Source organism: Elgaria multicarinata, chromosome 7 (genome assembly GCF_023053635.1).
Source record: "Elgaria multicarinata webbii isolate HBS135686 ecotype San Diego chromosome 7, rElgMul1.1.pri, whole genome shotgun sequence".
NCBI classification, from domain to species: domain Eukaryota; kingdom Metazoa; phylum Chordata; class Lepidosauria; order Squamata; family Anguidae; genus Elgaria; species Elgaria multicarinata.
In genome coordinates, this window is record NC_086177.1 from 61,470,143 (window position 1) to 61,483,827 (window position 13,685).

At 39.6% G+C, this 13,685-nt stretch overlaps 1 protein-coding gene across 1 annotated transcript in view; it reads right to left on the reverse strand.

The window, feature by feature from the left end:
• Window positions 1-1,112: 1,112 nt before the first annotated feature.
• Window positions 1,113-13,685, reverse strand: part of LOC134401581 (desmocollin-1-like) — a 41,419-nt gene continuing 28,846 nt past the window's right edge. Inside the window, exons 10-16 of the mRNA XM_063130674.1 lie at window positions 12,452-12,711; window positions 12,134-12,273; window positions 9,454-9,666; window positions 9,124-9,354; window positions 5,214-5,359; window positions 2,917-3,186; window positions 1,113-2,179 (exon numbers count right to left, since the gene is read on the reverse strand). Of these exons, the coding sequence (XP_062986744.1) occupies window positions 1,982-2,179; window positions 2,917-3,186; window positions 5,214-5,359; window positions 9,124-9,354; window positions 9,454-9,666; window positions 12,134-12,273; window positions 12,452-12,711 (1,458 nt within the window). The 3' untranslated portion in view covers window positions 1,113-1,981. The remainder of the gene's footprint in view (window positions 2,180-2,916; window positions 3,187-5,213; window positions 5,360-9,123; window positions 9,355-9,453; window positions 9,667-12,133; window positions 12,274-12,451; window positions 12,712-13,685) is intronic.

Here is a 13,685-nt window from a genome sequence, read left to right on the forward strand (position 1 = left end):
CTGGCAAATCCACGGATTAAATTTAATGTTGTTTATGCGAATACTTCTCTATCTCGCTGAAGGACAGATCTCAAAGTATAACAGGGGACATCCAAACAGTAGGGGCTACATGCCTCGTCTCCTTTTTTAGGAAACGAAATATCCAGTACCATGCATTTGTCTCATGTTCCCAAATGAATTATACGTGGAGAAAACTTAAGCATGACTATATCTGGATTAAATTTAATGTTTTTTATGCGAATACATCTCTATCTCGCTGAAGGACAGATCTCAAAGTATAACAGGGGACATCCCAACAGTAGGCACTACATGCCTCCTCTCCTTCTTTAGGAAACCAAATTTCCAGTACCATGCATTTGTCTCATGTTCCCAAATGAATTATAGGTACATAATTATATTCTATGAAAAATATAAAACCTACATTACATCCGTATACATCAGGGAAATTCATGCATGCAAATTCAAAGCATCAGACACCACGTGATATGGAGAGTCAACAGAGATCATTTCTTCATATCTCTCCTTTGGCTCCCATTTTGCCCGAGATGGAAGGAGACAATAAGTGGTGAGAGATGCTAGCAGTTTTTCCTAACTTATAGCTGCAATTACAATGTGATTGATGTAATATTTTATAACTCAGCAGTATTTGTTTAGGGGACAAGTGCAGCTAATAACACTGTTTCACCTGGAATTAATTTAAAATATTGGGGTGAAATTTTAGCCCTTGTCATTGTTTTCAATGGCAAGTGAACGTTGCACTTTCATTTCTACGCTTATTGCTGCAATTGCTTTAACAGATCCCTTTGGTCTTGCAGATTTGGTGTACAGAAATCCCCTATGAGAGGGGGGGAGTTTAGCAATGCTAGATATATAGATAGAGACATTTCTCCCCTCCCCCCCATGCTAATTTATTTTCAACTTTAGGAGCTTTTGCCTAATTCATAGCATCTAGCATATCATTTATATTAATAACTAGCTCATTGACTGAGTGCTGTTCCTCAGCTAGCCAATGTGCACCATACACACAAAAGGGAGAGGTATCAGCAGGCTTGGGGGGTGAGCATGGGGAAGGAATCCAAAGTTTGCAAAAATACACTAAAAAAACTTGAGGGGAAAAAACTTACTGACCAGCCCAATGATGTAAGAATATCAGAAGAACCATGCTGGATCAGACCAAGGATCCATTTAGTCCAGCGTTCTGTTCACACAGTGTTCAACCAGCTATCAACGGGAAGCTCACAAGTAGGGCACAAGTGCAACAGCACACTCCCACTCATGTTCCCCAGCAACTGGTGTACATAAGCTTACTGCCTCTGCTGCTGGAGAGGCTGAGCATGTTCAGTGGCTAGAGAGGACTGAGTAGGGGAAAACCCAGAAAGGGGGGGGAGTGGAATAGTGGAACTTGGAAAGGGCATGGTCGGCCGTAACATTTTGTTGCTTAAATTCAATCACCCAATTCTTAAAAACAAAACAAAAACTTTGGTCTCATAAGTATATAAGAAATTAGCAACTATTTTAACATTCAGCAGTAGTTATTTTAACACTTCTTTCTATAAACTAAAGGAAAGATTCAGATGAATCAAAACAAAGCTTACTACCACCCAGGCCCAAACAACCAGTAATATTCTTTTTAAAAGCTTAGTTACTAAAATGGTAAAGAATACACTTCACCTTCCTGTAAAAGGTAGATGCACAGAAAACCAGAAAATCTGTTGCTATTAAGAAAGCAATGTAACTTCGGTTAAAAAAAATAGATGTTCCAATGTAAATCTAAGAGAGTACATATTTAGAACAAATAGCAAACAGCGCCCAGAAGTTTTGGTACAGAAAGCTTGATACTGATAAACCTGACGTTAGAATGTATTTTCATTAGCCACTCCCATGAGAAGAAAGAAAAAGGAAAGAAAAATCTGCTGTATTCAAGTTTTAAAACAGCTACCCTGTGGGAAAGGGCGATGGTTTTCTGCAGTCGTCAGCAGACTTATCTCTTCACACAGGTTTCTGCTAATGTCCGAAACTTGGGTTCCAGCTGATCTAAAAAGTCAAGCGCCTCTTCTTCCTGCTGATCAGTGCAGCAGCCTACAGAGCCTGCCGGAGATCCTCTTCCTTCATAGTTATATGAAAGGATATAGTCATCAGAATGCTTATGCTCTTCATCCTGTCCACACAAATATACTTTCTGCATGGGGGAGGGGGGGAAACACGTCATGTTATTTTTTTTCCCTTAAACTAATCTTAACATATGGCATAAAAATAATTTCATTGATTTACCTTTCAAGGTTTAATTTTTAATCAGAGTGTGTCCTCTAATCGATTCCTATATACAAAAAATGCACATGATTGGTCTATATCATTCATTCTATGAATATTTTAACAAATTTAACTTCTACTGATCACACATGATATTAAGTTCTTTATTAAAAAAAAATCCCAAATAATTTACCAAGAAAATGAAAAACATAATGGTCTATTATTTATTATAGATGGGTTTAGCTTCTGGTCTGCAGTTCATACCAGATACAGTTTCTCCGGCTGCACTAGCTAAGCAGCTTCTACCATCAACAGTGGTGGCCAATAGTGGAGAAATACTGATAGATTAGGTCAAAAGTAGGGTGGGGAGAACACTACAGCCGAGTGGGGGAATCGAAAACAAAGCCAATAGAAATTGCAAAATAGAACAGTCTCTTCTTAAAACAATGTAACCATTTCAAACAGAGCAAAGTTCCCACCCCCTTAAATCCAAACACAAAAGGATAACTAAAGGGCTGTCTGAACAGTAACGTTCCAAGCTATAGGATGAATTCAAATAAATCTTAAACATTTCTTCAAAATATATCACCCAAAATTGTAGATAATTAATATTACCTCTAAGAAATTGTAAGCTAAGAATAACTAAATATATGCCAGAGTACTTACCTCAGTTAGGTGAGGGTGTGTGAAATTCTGCCATTCTGAATAATTGTATCTATATGTATCCCCCATGGACTGTCCATTTCCCCTTCCGTAGTCTAAGGTATGATGTCCCAGTCCTTTGACAGATTCTAAGGTGTGGTGGCCTCCTCCCTTAACCGATTCCAGTGTTTGGTGTCCCTTGAGCATTTCAAAGCATTCTTGTCCCCCATTTTTTATAGCCCCTTGATCACAAGTAACTATGTTTCCTGTTTTCACAGGAATTATATTGGGGTCCTAAAAGAAAAAAATAACAGAAAAAAAATATATGACAGTGCTTGGAGAGAAAGGGTGACATCTGAGAGTTGATTTGCATATTGTCACAATCAAAGAAATCAGGGATGCAATTTCTGCTTCCATATTTTCTGCTGGATTTTCATCATATCCAAGCTCGTCCTCTATAGACCTTTCATTGGAGACCAATCCAGTTAAATATCACTAACTTTATTTAACACCCTCCACTGTTCACTGATATCTTTTATTTATTCATTTATTTATTTACAATATTTATATACCATTCCATACCTAAAATATGTTCCAGATTGGTTTAATGATTTAAATGATTACATGTTTTGTTAAGTTCAGTTTTCTCATCTGAACCACTTAAGAACTAAAAGTGTCAATTATTGTGGTCTACTGCAGGAAACGACCCTGTGCACTCTGATGCCTTATAAATATCTGCTTTTCAAATTAACACAATAATTTACATTATTAATTCCTGAGATTATGAACTATGCTATTCAGGCCAATGCAATAAATACAGAATGAAACAAACCACAATATAAAAATCACAATATAAAAGTACAATATAAAAGCACAAACAGGATAAAACCAAGCACCAATGCAAAAATTTATACAGATTTAAAACAGCAAAGTTAAAACACTAAAATGATAAGCTATTAAAATACTGGAAAAATATAAAGGTAAAATATTAAAAGAGCACCTTTTATCAGCTTAGGTTGATATACCGACTATGCCCTTATCTGGACAGAGATAGCCTAGCTACAGTTATCCATGCTCTGATAACCTCTCGTTTGGATTACTGCAATGCGTTATACGTGGGGCTGCCTTTGAAAACGGTCCGGAAACTTCAGCTGGTACAAAACAAGGCAGCCTGCCTAATAACAGGGACTGGCCGGCGAGACCGCATTACGCCAGTCCTTTTGCAACTTTATTGGCTGCCAGTCCAGGTCCGGGCCCAATTCAAAGTGCTGATATTAACATTCAAAGCCCTAAACGGTTTGGGGCTAGGTTATTTGAAGGAACGCCTCCTCCTATATGTACCTGCCCAGACCTTAAGATCATCCACAGGGGCCCTTCTCTGTGAGCCCCTGCCAAAGGAAGTGAGGCAGGTGGCTACTAGGAGGGGGGCTTTCTCTGCTGTGGCACCCCGGCTGTGGAACGAGCTCCCCAGAGAGGTCTGCCTGGCGCCTACACTGTACTCCTTTCATTGCCAGCTGAATACCTTTTTATTTTCTCAGTATTTTAACACTTAATTTTAACTTAAATTTAAATTTTACTGTTCTAATTCCGTATTTTAATCTTATATCAATTTCTGCTGCATGGTTTTATCCTGGTTGTGCTTTTTACAATGTATTTTGTATTTGTGTTTTTAGACTGTTGGTTGTTTTATTATGGTTTTTATTTTTGTGAACCACCCAGAGAGCTTTGGCTATTGGGCAGTATAAAAATGTAATAAATAAATAAATAAATTCACCTGGCTTCAAAAAGAAGATAGCCTGGCCCCAACCATTTAGGGCTTTGAATGTTAATACCAGCACTTTGAATTGGACTTGGACTGGCAGCCAGTGAAGCTGGAATTGGACGGGTGTGATGTGGTCTCGTTGGCCAGTCCCTATTAACATATGTGCTGCCCTGTTTTGTACCAGCTGAAGTTTCCAAACTGTTTTCCAATGCAGGCCCAAGTATAACACATTGCAGTAATCCAGACAAGAGGTTATCAGAGCATGGATAACTGCAGCTAGGCTATCTCTGTCCAGATAAGGGCACAGTTGGTATATCAGCCTAAGCTGATAAAAGGTACTCCTTGCCACTGAGTCCGCCTGTGCGACAAGGGGGTAGATCTTAATTCCCCCACTTTCACATCACCATCTTCCTGTCCAGTTGAGAAAACCAGATCAAGCATGTGTTCTTTTGCATCTGTTGGGCCAAAGACATGTTGAGACAGCCCCATCTCTTAAGCTGTGGGTATCATCTAGTATTTGTAGGTACCTTAGATATAATCAATAAAAATAATCACTTACCATTACCTCTTCTCCAGGTGCTTCAGTATTTGATATGATTAAGTTCTGATTAGCTGAATCATCACACACATGCTTAGTAGTGCCCACAGGTGCACCTCCACAAAATCCACCACCACCACAACAGCCACAAAGTGTTATCAGGATTACTGGAAAGGAGGGGAAACAGACATAATGAGATGCCAGTACATCTATGTATTATTTCTTATTAGTATTTATTTCTTAAAAGAGCCTTGTTGTGACACACTTACTCCAACTAGGGCGGCATACACACTCCATCCCACCCCCTCACCATTTATCCTAATAGTGACCCACGTTGCGTATCATGGTGGCAATTCCAGAGTTAACCCAACGACATAGAACTTCTTGCTCACATGGAGGGCTTCTACAAATACAGGAGGCTCTCTTCTTTAGACGATTGCCCTCCATGAGTTGAGGGCAACCAAAAGCGACAGAGTGCTCACTTTCCTCATGCATTGCCCTATTCAGGTACAGAACATTTGAATATGGCTATTATCTTCAATGAGACCAGGTTCTAAGTTGGATGTGTAAGGATGTATACGTGCCATTAAAATACATCAAACAAGATAATTTGCTTATCTTGCATACCATAGAATATGCAAAGTCTTGCATTTAATACTATCCCAATTTTTTTAAAAAAAATAATACTAAGAGGGCTGGTACAAACATAACGTCAAACCATGGTTTAGAATAGGGGTTGGCAACTTGTTGCCCTCCTGATGTTCTGGCCTATTATGACCATCAAACCTAACCAGCACAGTCAATGGTAGTTGTGGCCAGTTAGTGAACAAGTCAGGCTCAAGTACCACAGTTTGATCCTGGTTTGTTTGAACTAACCAGAGCAACGATGGGAGGATTTTTTATTATTTTAAAGAAGGAAGGTCACATTCCATCAGGGCTAAACTTTCGCAGGCTGTCTGCCATCACTGGGGTGAAATATAAAACTGCAGCACCCCCTCTCTTTCACATCCACTCACACAACTCCCTCTTCATCACTGCTTAACTGTTTCCTGAATAGTAGGGGGACAGGGGGTGGGGAGATCACAGGGAGAAGAGGTTTAAATCTCACCTTCTTGTGATCACCTTCCTACCTTGCCACACTGCTCAGGAAACAGCCTAGCAGAGGCAAATAGGGAGGCCGTTTCACCAGCCAGACCCAATAAAGCTTGAGAAGCAGAATGCTCCTGTGTCTTTGTTTTGCCATCCCAATCTGTTTCCATACCATCTGATGAAAACTCGCTGCTTTGCCAGCCCCATATAACCCATCAGGCTGGAGAAGCAGCTCCCTCTTTGCTGCTGCCCAGCTGTTTCCTGAACAGTAGCAGGGTGGGGATTAGGGGGCACACTCTGTCTCTGCTGAGCTGTTTCCACTGCAGAGTTGAAGAGGGAGCCGATCTGTTGGGAAGCCCCACCTCAAGGCGCTCCAGATGCCTTCAGGAAGCATCTCCCTACAGAGTCACCTTCCCTCACCGCCTGCTTTTCCCAGGGATGAGCCTTTGGAGAGGGGCCCTGGGAGGATAGCTGGGGAGGCCCGGTGAAGTGGATCCAGACTGCAAGCCAGAGGTTCCCCACCACTGAACTACAGGTTTAGGGTCAAGTCTGAACTGGTCTTCTAACTTGGCGGCATTTGTTCTAACAAACTGCCAGAGCTTGGATTATTTCAGAAACATCTAACCAAAAGCTGTTACCCTGCTATGTAATCCACTCTCTTTACGCTGATTAAAGCTCCTAAATTACGATATTCCCAATTGGGAGTCTAGGACTGTACATATGGTATTATAATCAATGATGATATACCACCTTTCAACCACATTAAAAACAGGGATAACCACCACATTCGTTTACCAGTTTTCTTTTTTAAAGAATTTTTAACATTTATTTTACAAGTATTAGATCATACAAATAATTAAGAAATAATCAATTATTCACACTCCATTTTTCATGTGAAAAATACATTCTATACTGTTTCATAATATCTCTAATAGAGAACGTGGATTAGCACTCTCTTGCACTTAATTGGACCAGTACATAATAAAAAATGACAATTTTTCAACAAAAGAATCATAATCATTTAACAGTTTTACTCTAATAACCAGCCACCACAACCAGTCAAGTTTCTATAGCATTAGTATATTGCTGACATTTATTTATAATGCTGCTGCTCAACAAGTAAGCTGACATCTAATATTGCATGGCCATAGACCTACAATACAGGAGATGAGTGAAGACTGTGTAAAAGACAGTTTACACAGTTTAAAGTTTACCCAACTTTAAAGAGGTGGTTATTTAAAATAGATATCTACATTTGAATTTAATTTTAATATGCGTAAATTACTTTGTTGTATGTTGATTATGCTGATTTTAAAGGAGACTGCTGGAGGGTCGCATGGCAGGGAGAAGTCTGGAATAGAAATGTAGTAAATACAGCTCTCTTAGGCCTTTGCTAGACCTACCTGAAAATCCAGGGAAGAGGAGGGGAGAACTTGCATTGTGAATAACACGAGATCTCGCTTTAGCTTACATGCAAAGTGCGACGAGCTCAAAAAGAGAGCCATCACGCCCACCATTTTTAAAAAAACTTTCAAAGGGCCGGCTGTGCACGAGAGAACGAGGCCAAGGTAAGGGTTGTTTTTTTAAAAAACCTTGATTTCCCCGCTCCCCCCACCCTAGCCCCAATACGCACAGCACTCCTGAGGAGCGCATTGCACAGAGCCTGGAAAAGCCGCGGAAACAGGCCACACTCTCGTGGTTTCTGGCTCAGCCCGGGTCCGTGGGAAAAAGCGGGGCCAAAGGGTAGGCCTATATCAAGGGGCCAGGGAGGATTGATCCCTGCCTGAGCCTGGGATCCCCTGTGCGTCATCTGGACGCACAGGGACGATCCCGTGTATCCCGTGCAGACTTCTACTGTCTGCAGACTGCACGATCCCGTGCAGACTTCTACTGTTACTTTCTACTGTTAGTTTTACCCTACCCTGTGCCTGCTTACCCTACCCTGTACCTGTTTGCATTCTCTTCCCCTCCTTATTGTTTTACTATGATTTTATTAGATTGTAAGCCTATGCGGCAGGGTCTTGCTATTTACTGTTTTACTCTGTACAGCACCATGTACACTGATGGTGCTATATAAATAAATAAATAAATAAATAAATAAATAATAATAATAATAATAATAATAATAATAATAATAACAACAACCACCTCGGGATATAGGCTGGTCTAGCAAAGGCCTTAATCAGCAACTTTGGTGTAGTAGCTCCTCCTCTTCAAAGTTTGTCACACCGAATTCCGTCTTTTGGAAATTTGGAATGGAGTTTGAGGGTGGTGTTGGGGGTAAACAATATGGTTCAAACAAGGGATGATTATGCTGCCCTTGCTTGCCCTTGCAAGCAAGGGCTTGCTGCCTTTGCTTGCCCTTGGTGAGCATGATGAGCATGATGAACAACCAGCCTCCCTCCTTACTTACAAGCTACTGAGGTGGGGGTTGTCAGCTGCATGACCAAAGTACCATGCAAGGCCAAAGCAGGGGCAGGAAAGGGTGCCAGGTGCTTCTAACTGCCCCTGTGCCTCCGCATTCTGAAAACGAGACACTTGCAGAAACCTGTTTCCACATGAAGCGTATCACTAGCGGTACTGGGGTACCTATGCATTTCATTGAAACAACCTGAGTGAGTGTTAAAAGAGATTGAAGCACGGTTGTAGTACTTTGTTGGCTTACTTATTCAACTGTCAATTCAATGCAATATTTAATGGGCAATGATTTAAATAAACCAGTTTAACTGCTTTGCAGGATTAAGATGTCAAAACGAACCTTTATCTTACACGGCATCTCTTTCAACTTGACGTTAATGGCAAATATTACATTTCATTTTAAAAAAAGGATAGCTATACTTACACAACAACAATAACGATCCTAAAACCATTGCGAGGATGGCCCAAATACCAAGAGTAACATTAGGTGTTCCTTGCTTGTCTTGATAACGACAATCACTGGGGATTGTACAATCACACACATGAACTGTTACTTCACTGATTCCACTTTTGCCTGCAATATCAGTTACTTGGACAGGAATTGTGTATACACCATAATCTATGTAGCCCACTGGTTCCAGATACGCAGATTTTTCTGTAAAATAAATAATATGAATTCAGTGGTGAACTTCATTTTAAAATAGTTAACTTAGTTGTTACTCCAGAAATAAAATTTTAGTAATGAGATACACACCATCATGTGGCGTTAGTCTCCACTGTGGAATCATCTGGTCAGGAAGTTGAAATTGGAAAGGAACTGTATGAGGAGATATATCAGCATCCACGGCAGTAAGACAAATTGGTTTTCTGTCGTTGCACATTATGTAGTTTGGTTGCATTATCACTGGGAAATTATCATTCTCATCTAGTAGATTAACCACCACTACTCCAGTGCCTGTTTTACCACCTAGGAAATACAAACAATTTTAGTGCCAGCCTTACAATTCAATGCTATTCACATGTTTTACCCAAACCATGGTAATAAGTTATAATGAGCATCCTTGCACTTCAGAAATTATCGCTGGTGCCACCATAGCTATATAGAATAACATTCCTGCTCATAGCAGCTATTTGCATGAAAATTCACCCAGACAATGCAATCTAAGATTACCGCAGTGAGAGACGCTGTACTCACAGAGGGGACACATCCCAAAATGCTCACAAGTACAAGGCATTTCAAATTCCCTTTTCATTTTTGCATGTTCACATGTGGCATTAATTAGACAAAGCATCATATTTGCAATTAAAAGATTGACCCAGCTCCTCCTTTTCACAGAGGAGTTTGGGAAAGTTTTGCAAGCCCCAAGGGCAAGGCATGTGTCTGTGTCAGGTAAGTGGAGCAACTTTTACAAAAGCAAATATAGATAACTGGGAGATGTATGAAGGGGTTTTGTGTTCTCTTTATGGAGCCTTTGGAAACAATAGAATTAATTCTTGATGAAAATATTTTATGAAGTTTCCTTTTTCAAAGGCATCCTTGCATTTTCTTTTCCCCTAGGCTCTTGGGTCCCGTGTGGTTTCACACAGTCATATATGTCTTTACATGGTGGGTGGATTCACTTGTCTTGAGTGGCAGGGAAGGGATGACTCCTGCTGATCCAATCCTCCAGGCCAAGCAAAAACACTGTGGCCTAGTTCACACATAATGAAAACACAAAGCATAAGTTGTAGTAGAATCGTGGATTGTCTTTACATGCAAACCCTGCACTATGGTTGAACTATGGGTTGTTAAACATGAGCAACCCAAGAAGAGAACCCTTGGTTTGTTGTAGGGTTGTGAACTCTCAGTTATTCATGGTTAGCAACACACAGTTAAATCACAATGCAGGGTTCACACAATGAAAACACACAATTCAATGATAACCCTTGATGGTACCCATAGTCTGGGTTGTCGCTACATGTGAACCATGTCTATATCTAGCAGGCAGAAGAGTAAAGCCATGGGGAAGCTGTGGGGGGTCAGGAGAAATGGATGGCTTCACTACTGGTCTAAATCTTTCTGGCATTGCATATGTAGAATGAAAGAGTTGTGTCAGGCAACATGCTGACTTCCCATTATCACATAGGACCATTAGCAAACAGCAATGTGAAAGTGTGAAAAATAATGTTGAGCAAATTAGAACCTCAGAGGGGGAAAAGAGGATAACTTTTTGAGCAGTCATAAAGTTGATAAGACATTTGTGATTTCATTATAATATGAACGATAGGATCATGAACTCCTAGATGTGTGTGATTTGAAGAAGGGTTTCTGTTTAGGATTAGACACAGAATGAGTCAGTAGTGCAGACAAAAAGTGCTAATTTTCCTATTCACTCTTACTATGCTGAAACAACAGCTATTCTGGCCGTTCCTTCGCCATCCTTGGTTTTTAACTAGTTTCATAACAAAGTTTGAAATCTATATTCAACAACAATGTTTTATCCACAGCTAGGATCCCTGAAGACTTTAAAGATCAATTCATGCAGGTATATTTGACCATCACTGGTCAGCAAAATAAAACCTTTTAATCTCATACGGTTACAAAAGCAAAGAATTATACAAAAATTATACAAGCTAAAATTGGAGACAAATAGAAATACAAACAGTTAAAAGCATGGCTAGAAAAATGTGGGAATGTGCTTTGATAGCAATTATGATAATTATATTCATTTAAGATAAAACAAGTGGACAGATTTATGAGTAATTGGATGCCTTATCAATTTTTGAAACTGTACAAATGTGTTTTAAAAAACTGATTTAAGATCTATTATCTCAGAATTGATTAAAAGTAGAAAATTCTAAGAAAACTCAGTTTAACAATCTGGTTAAGAGGAAACCATGGTTACCCTCAGACATGATTATAACTGAAATGAATGAAAAAACTAAACATGTTAATCATAAACCATTGTAATTTTTGTAGGGCAAAGAATTTGAAAGTGGGCTGGTTGGTTGTTATTCTGCCTAAGATATTAACCATATTTTTAACATCTAAAATGGCCATTTTGGAGTAACCCCCTAAATCTTAGGGCCTAAGACATCCCTCATTCCTTTGTTAACTTCTATATTCAAATCATTGTCACCTAAAAACCTCCTACCATCTTCTCATGTACCTGCCATCTTCTTGTACAAATCTTTTATGCCAGCCAAAGAGCCTGAGTGAATATTGTTAAAGTAGGATATGAAAAAAAAAATTAAAACAAAACACAATAACAAATAAGGGAAGTCTAAACATTTGAAAAACTAGGGCCAAACACAGCTGGACTTTAATGGCCCAGTGTCCTTAATGCCTCTTGTGCTTCTTTGAGGGAGCAAATCTCATAAAAGAAAGTATTGCAGCCTCAAGCACAGTGGTTTACAATAAGACAAGTAAGTTACTTGTGGCATTTGGTACTCACTTCGGTCAGTTGCAGATACTGTTACGTTACACTGGTACGCTCTCATATCTGGTAGATCCCGGTCCAAGAGTTGAGTGGTTCTGATCTCGCCTGCGTCATTGATAGTGATCCATTTACATGGATCATTTAGTATTCTATAGCTGTTAGAATAAAATATGGCTATTGGAATTATTTGTGTAACATATAGATAACCAACCTGTATAGCGGTAAAACAATCTATATCTACAAAGTACTTTTCATCTCTAGAGCTATGTCTATACTTTAACAACAACGACACAAAAATACTATCCAGTAAATTAAGCAAATAAAATGCAATACCTTATGCCTTCACTATTTCCAGTTTCTGGGTCCCTTGCTCTGTAATCCCCAACCAGTGTTCCACCTGGCAAGCTTTCCTTAATATTTAAGATATATACACAAGGATCAAATACGGGCCCTTCATCCACATCCCATACTTTGACAATAACAACGCAAGTACTTGTAGAAATTGCTCTTGCATTTGGTGCTACAGCATAAGGTGCTTCATTATTCAAAACTATTTCCAATCTTCTCTCCTTGGTTTTTTCATAGTCTAGTCCCTGGAAAATATATGCAAAGTCAATTGCAAGACTTACTGTAAGTTAACAACATTTTATTATAATTGTCTAATATTCATAATAAAAAATGACAATGAAGTATGAGCAAAGTAATCCTTTTTTTTTTCTTTTAAAAAAATCTGATCCCCACTCTGAAGTAGTTTGGGGATGGAATGTCCCTTTCCTTGATTTCAGAGATCTCCCAGATAGGCTGTCAACAAAATAAGGATTTTATGGGCTCTCTGTTAACCCAGTATGTTTTAAATGGCCTTAACAAATCTGTTCCTTCTATTCTTGCCTCTAATTAGGTACTCAGTGGAATCTTCCTAGTTCCCTTTCTCTCTAATGTGATACAAAAGGGTTTTACTGAACAGGCCATGGAAGCTCAAAGAAGACTCTAGAGGGACCAGGCAAGCAGTTGCCAGGTGGTCAGGAGTGGGGGAAAGAGTCCTCAGCCATCATCATCACACTCCTAACATTATCAGGGAGGACTTAACGTCAGGGACAGCATGTGTTAAGTGCACCTCCATTAAGACCCAACTGAACTCCTGAGAAATGCTTATGGGTGTGACAACCAACTGGACGTGCCCACCCATCCTCAGCTCCTCTAAAATTATGGCAGAACCTTGGCTAGCTTCTAAGGAAGGCTGCAATATATCACATGCTTCCCTCAGCACTAACCCAAACATTATGTATAAGGACTAAAGAAATCATTATGATAGATTAGGAATACCTGTTCTCATTCAGCTTAATACAGCTAGATCTCTCTCCCTTTGCAGACCAATTCTTAGCACCTGTTTGCTGAATTTTGCTGCAAGGGATATTACCCAGTGGGATCAGGAAGGTGCACACACACTGTTCTCCAGCCACCTCTACTTTTTAGGAATGGTAATGAAGCATGGTGTCAGTTTGACACTCCACTCTTATTGGCAAATGCCAAATAGACTTTTAATAGCAGAGACCCTTTCTTGTCCTGC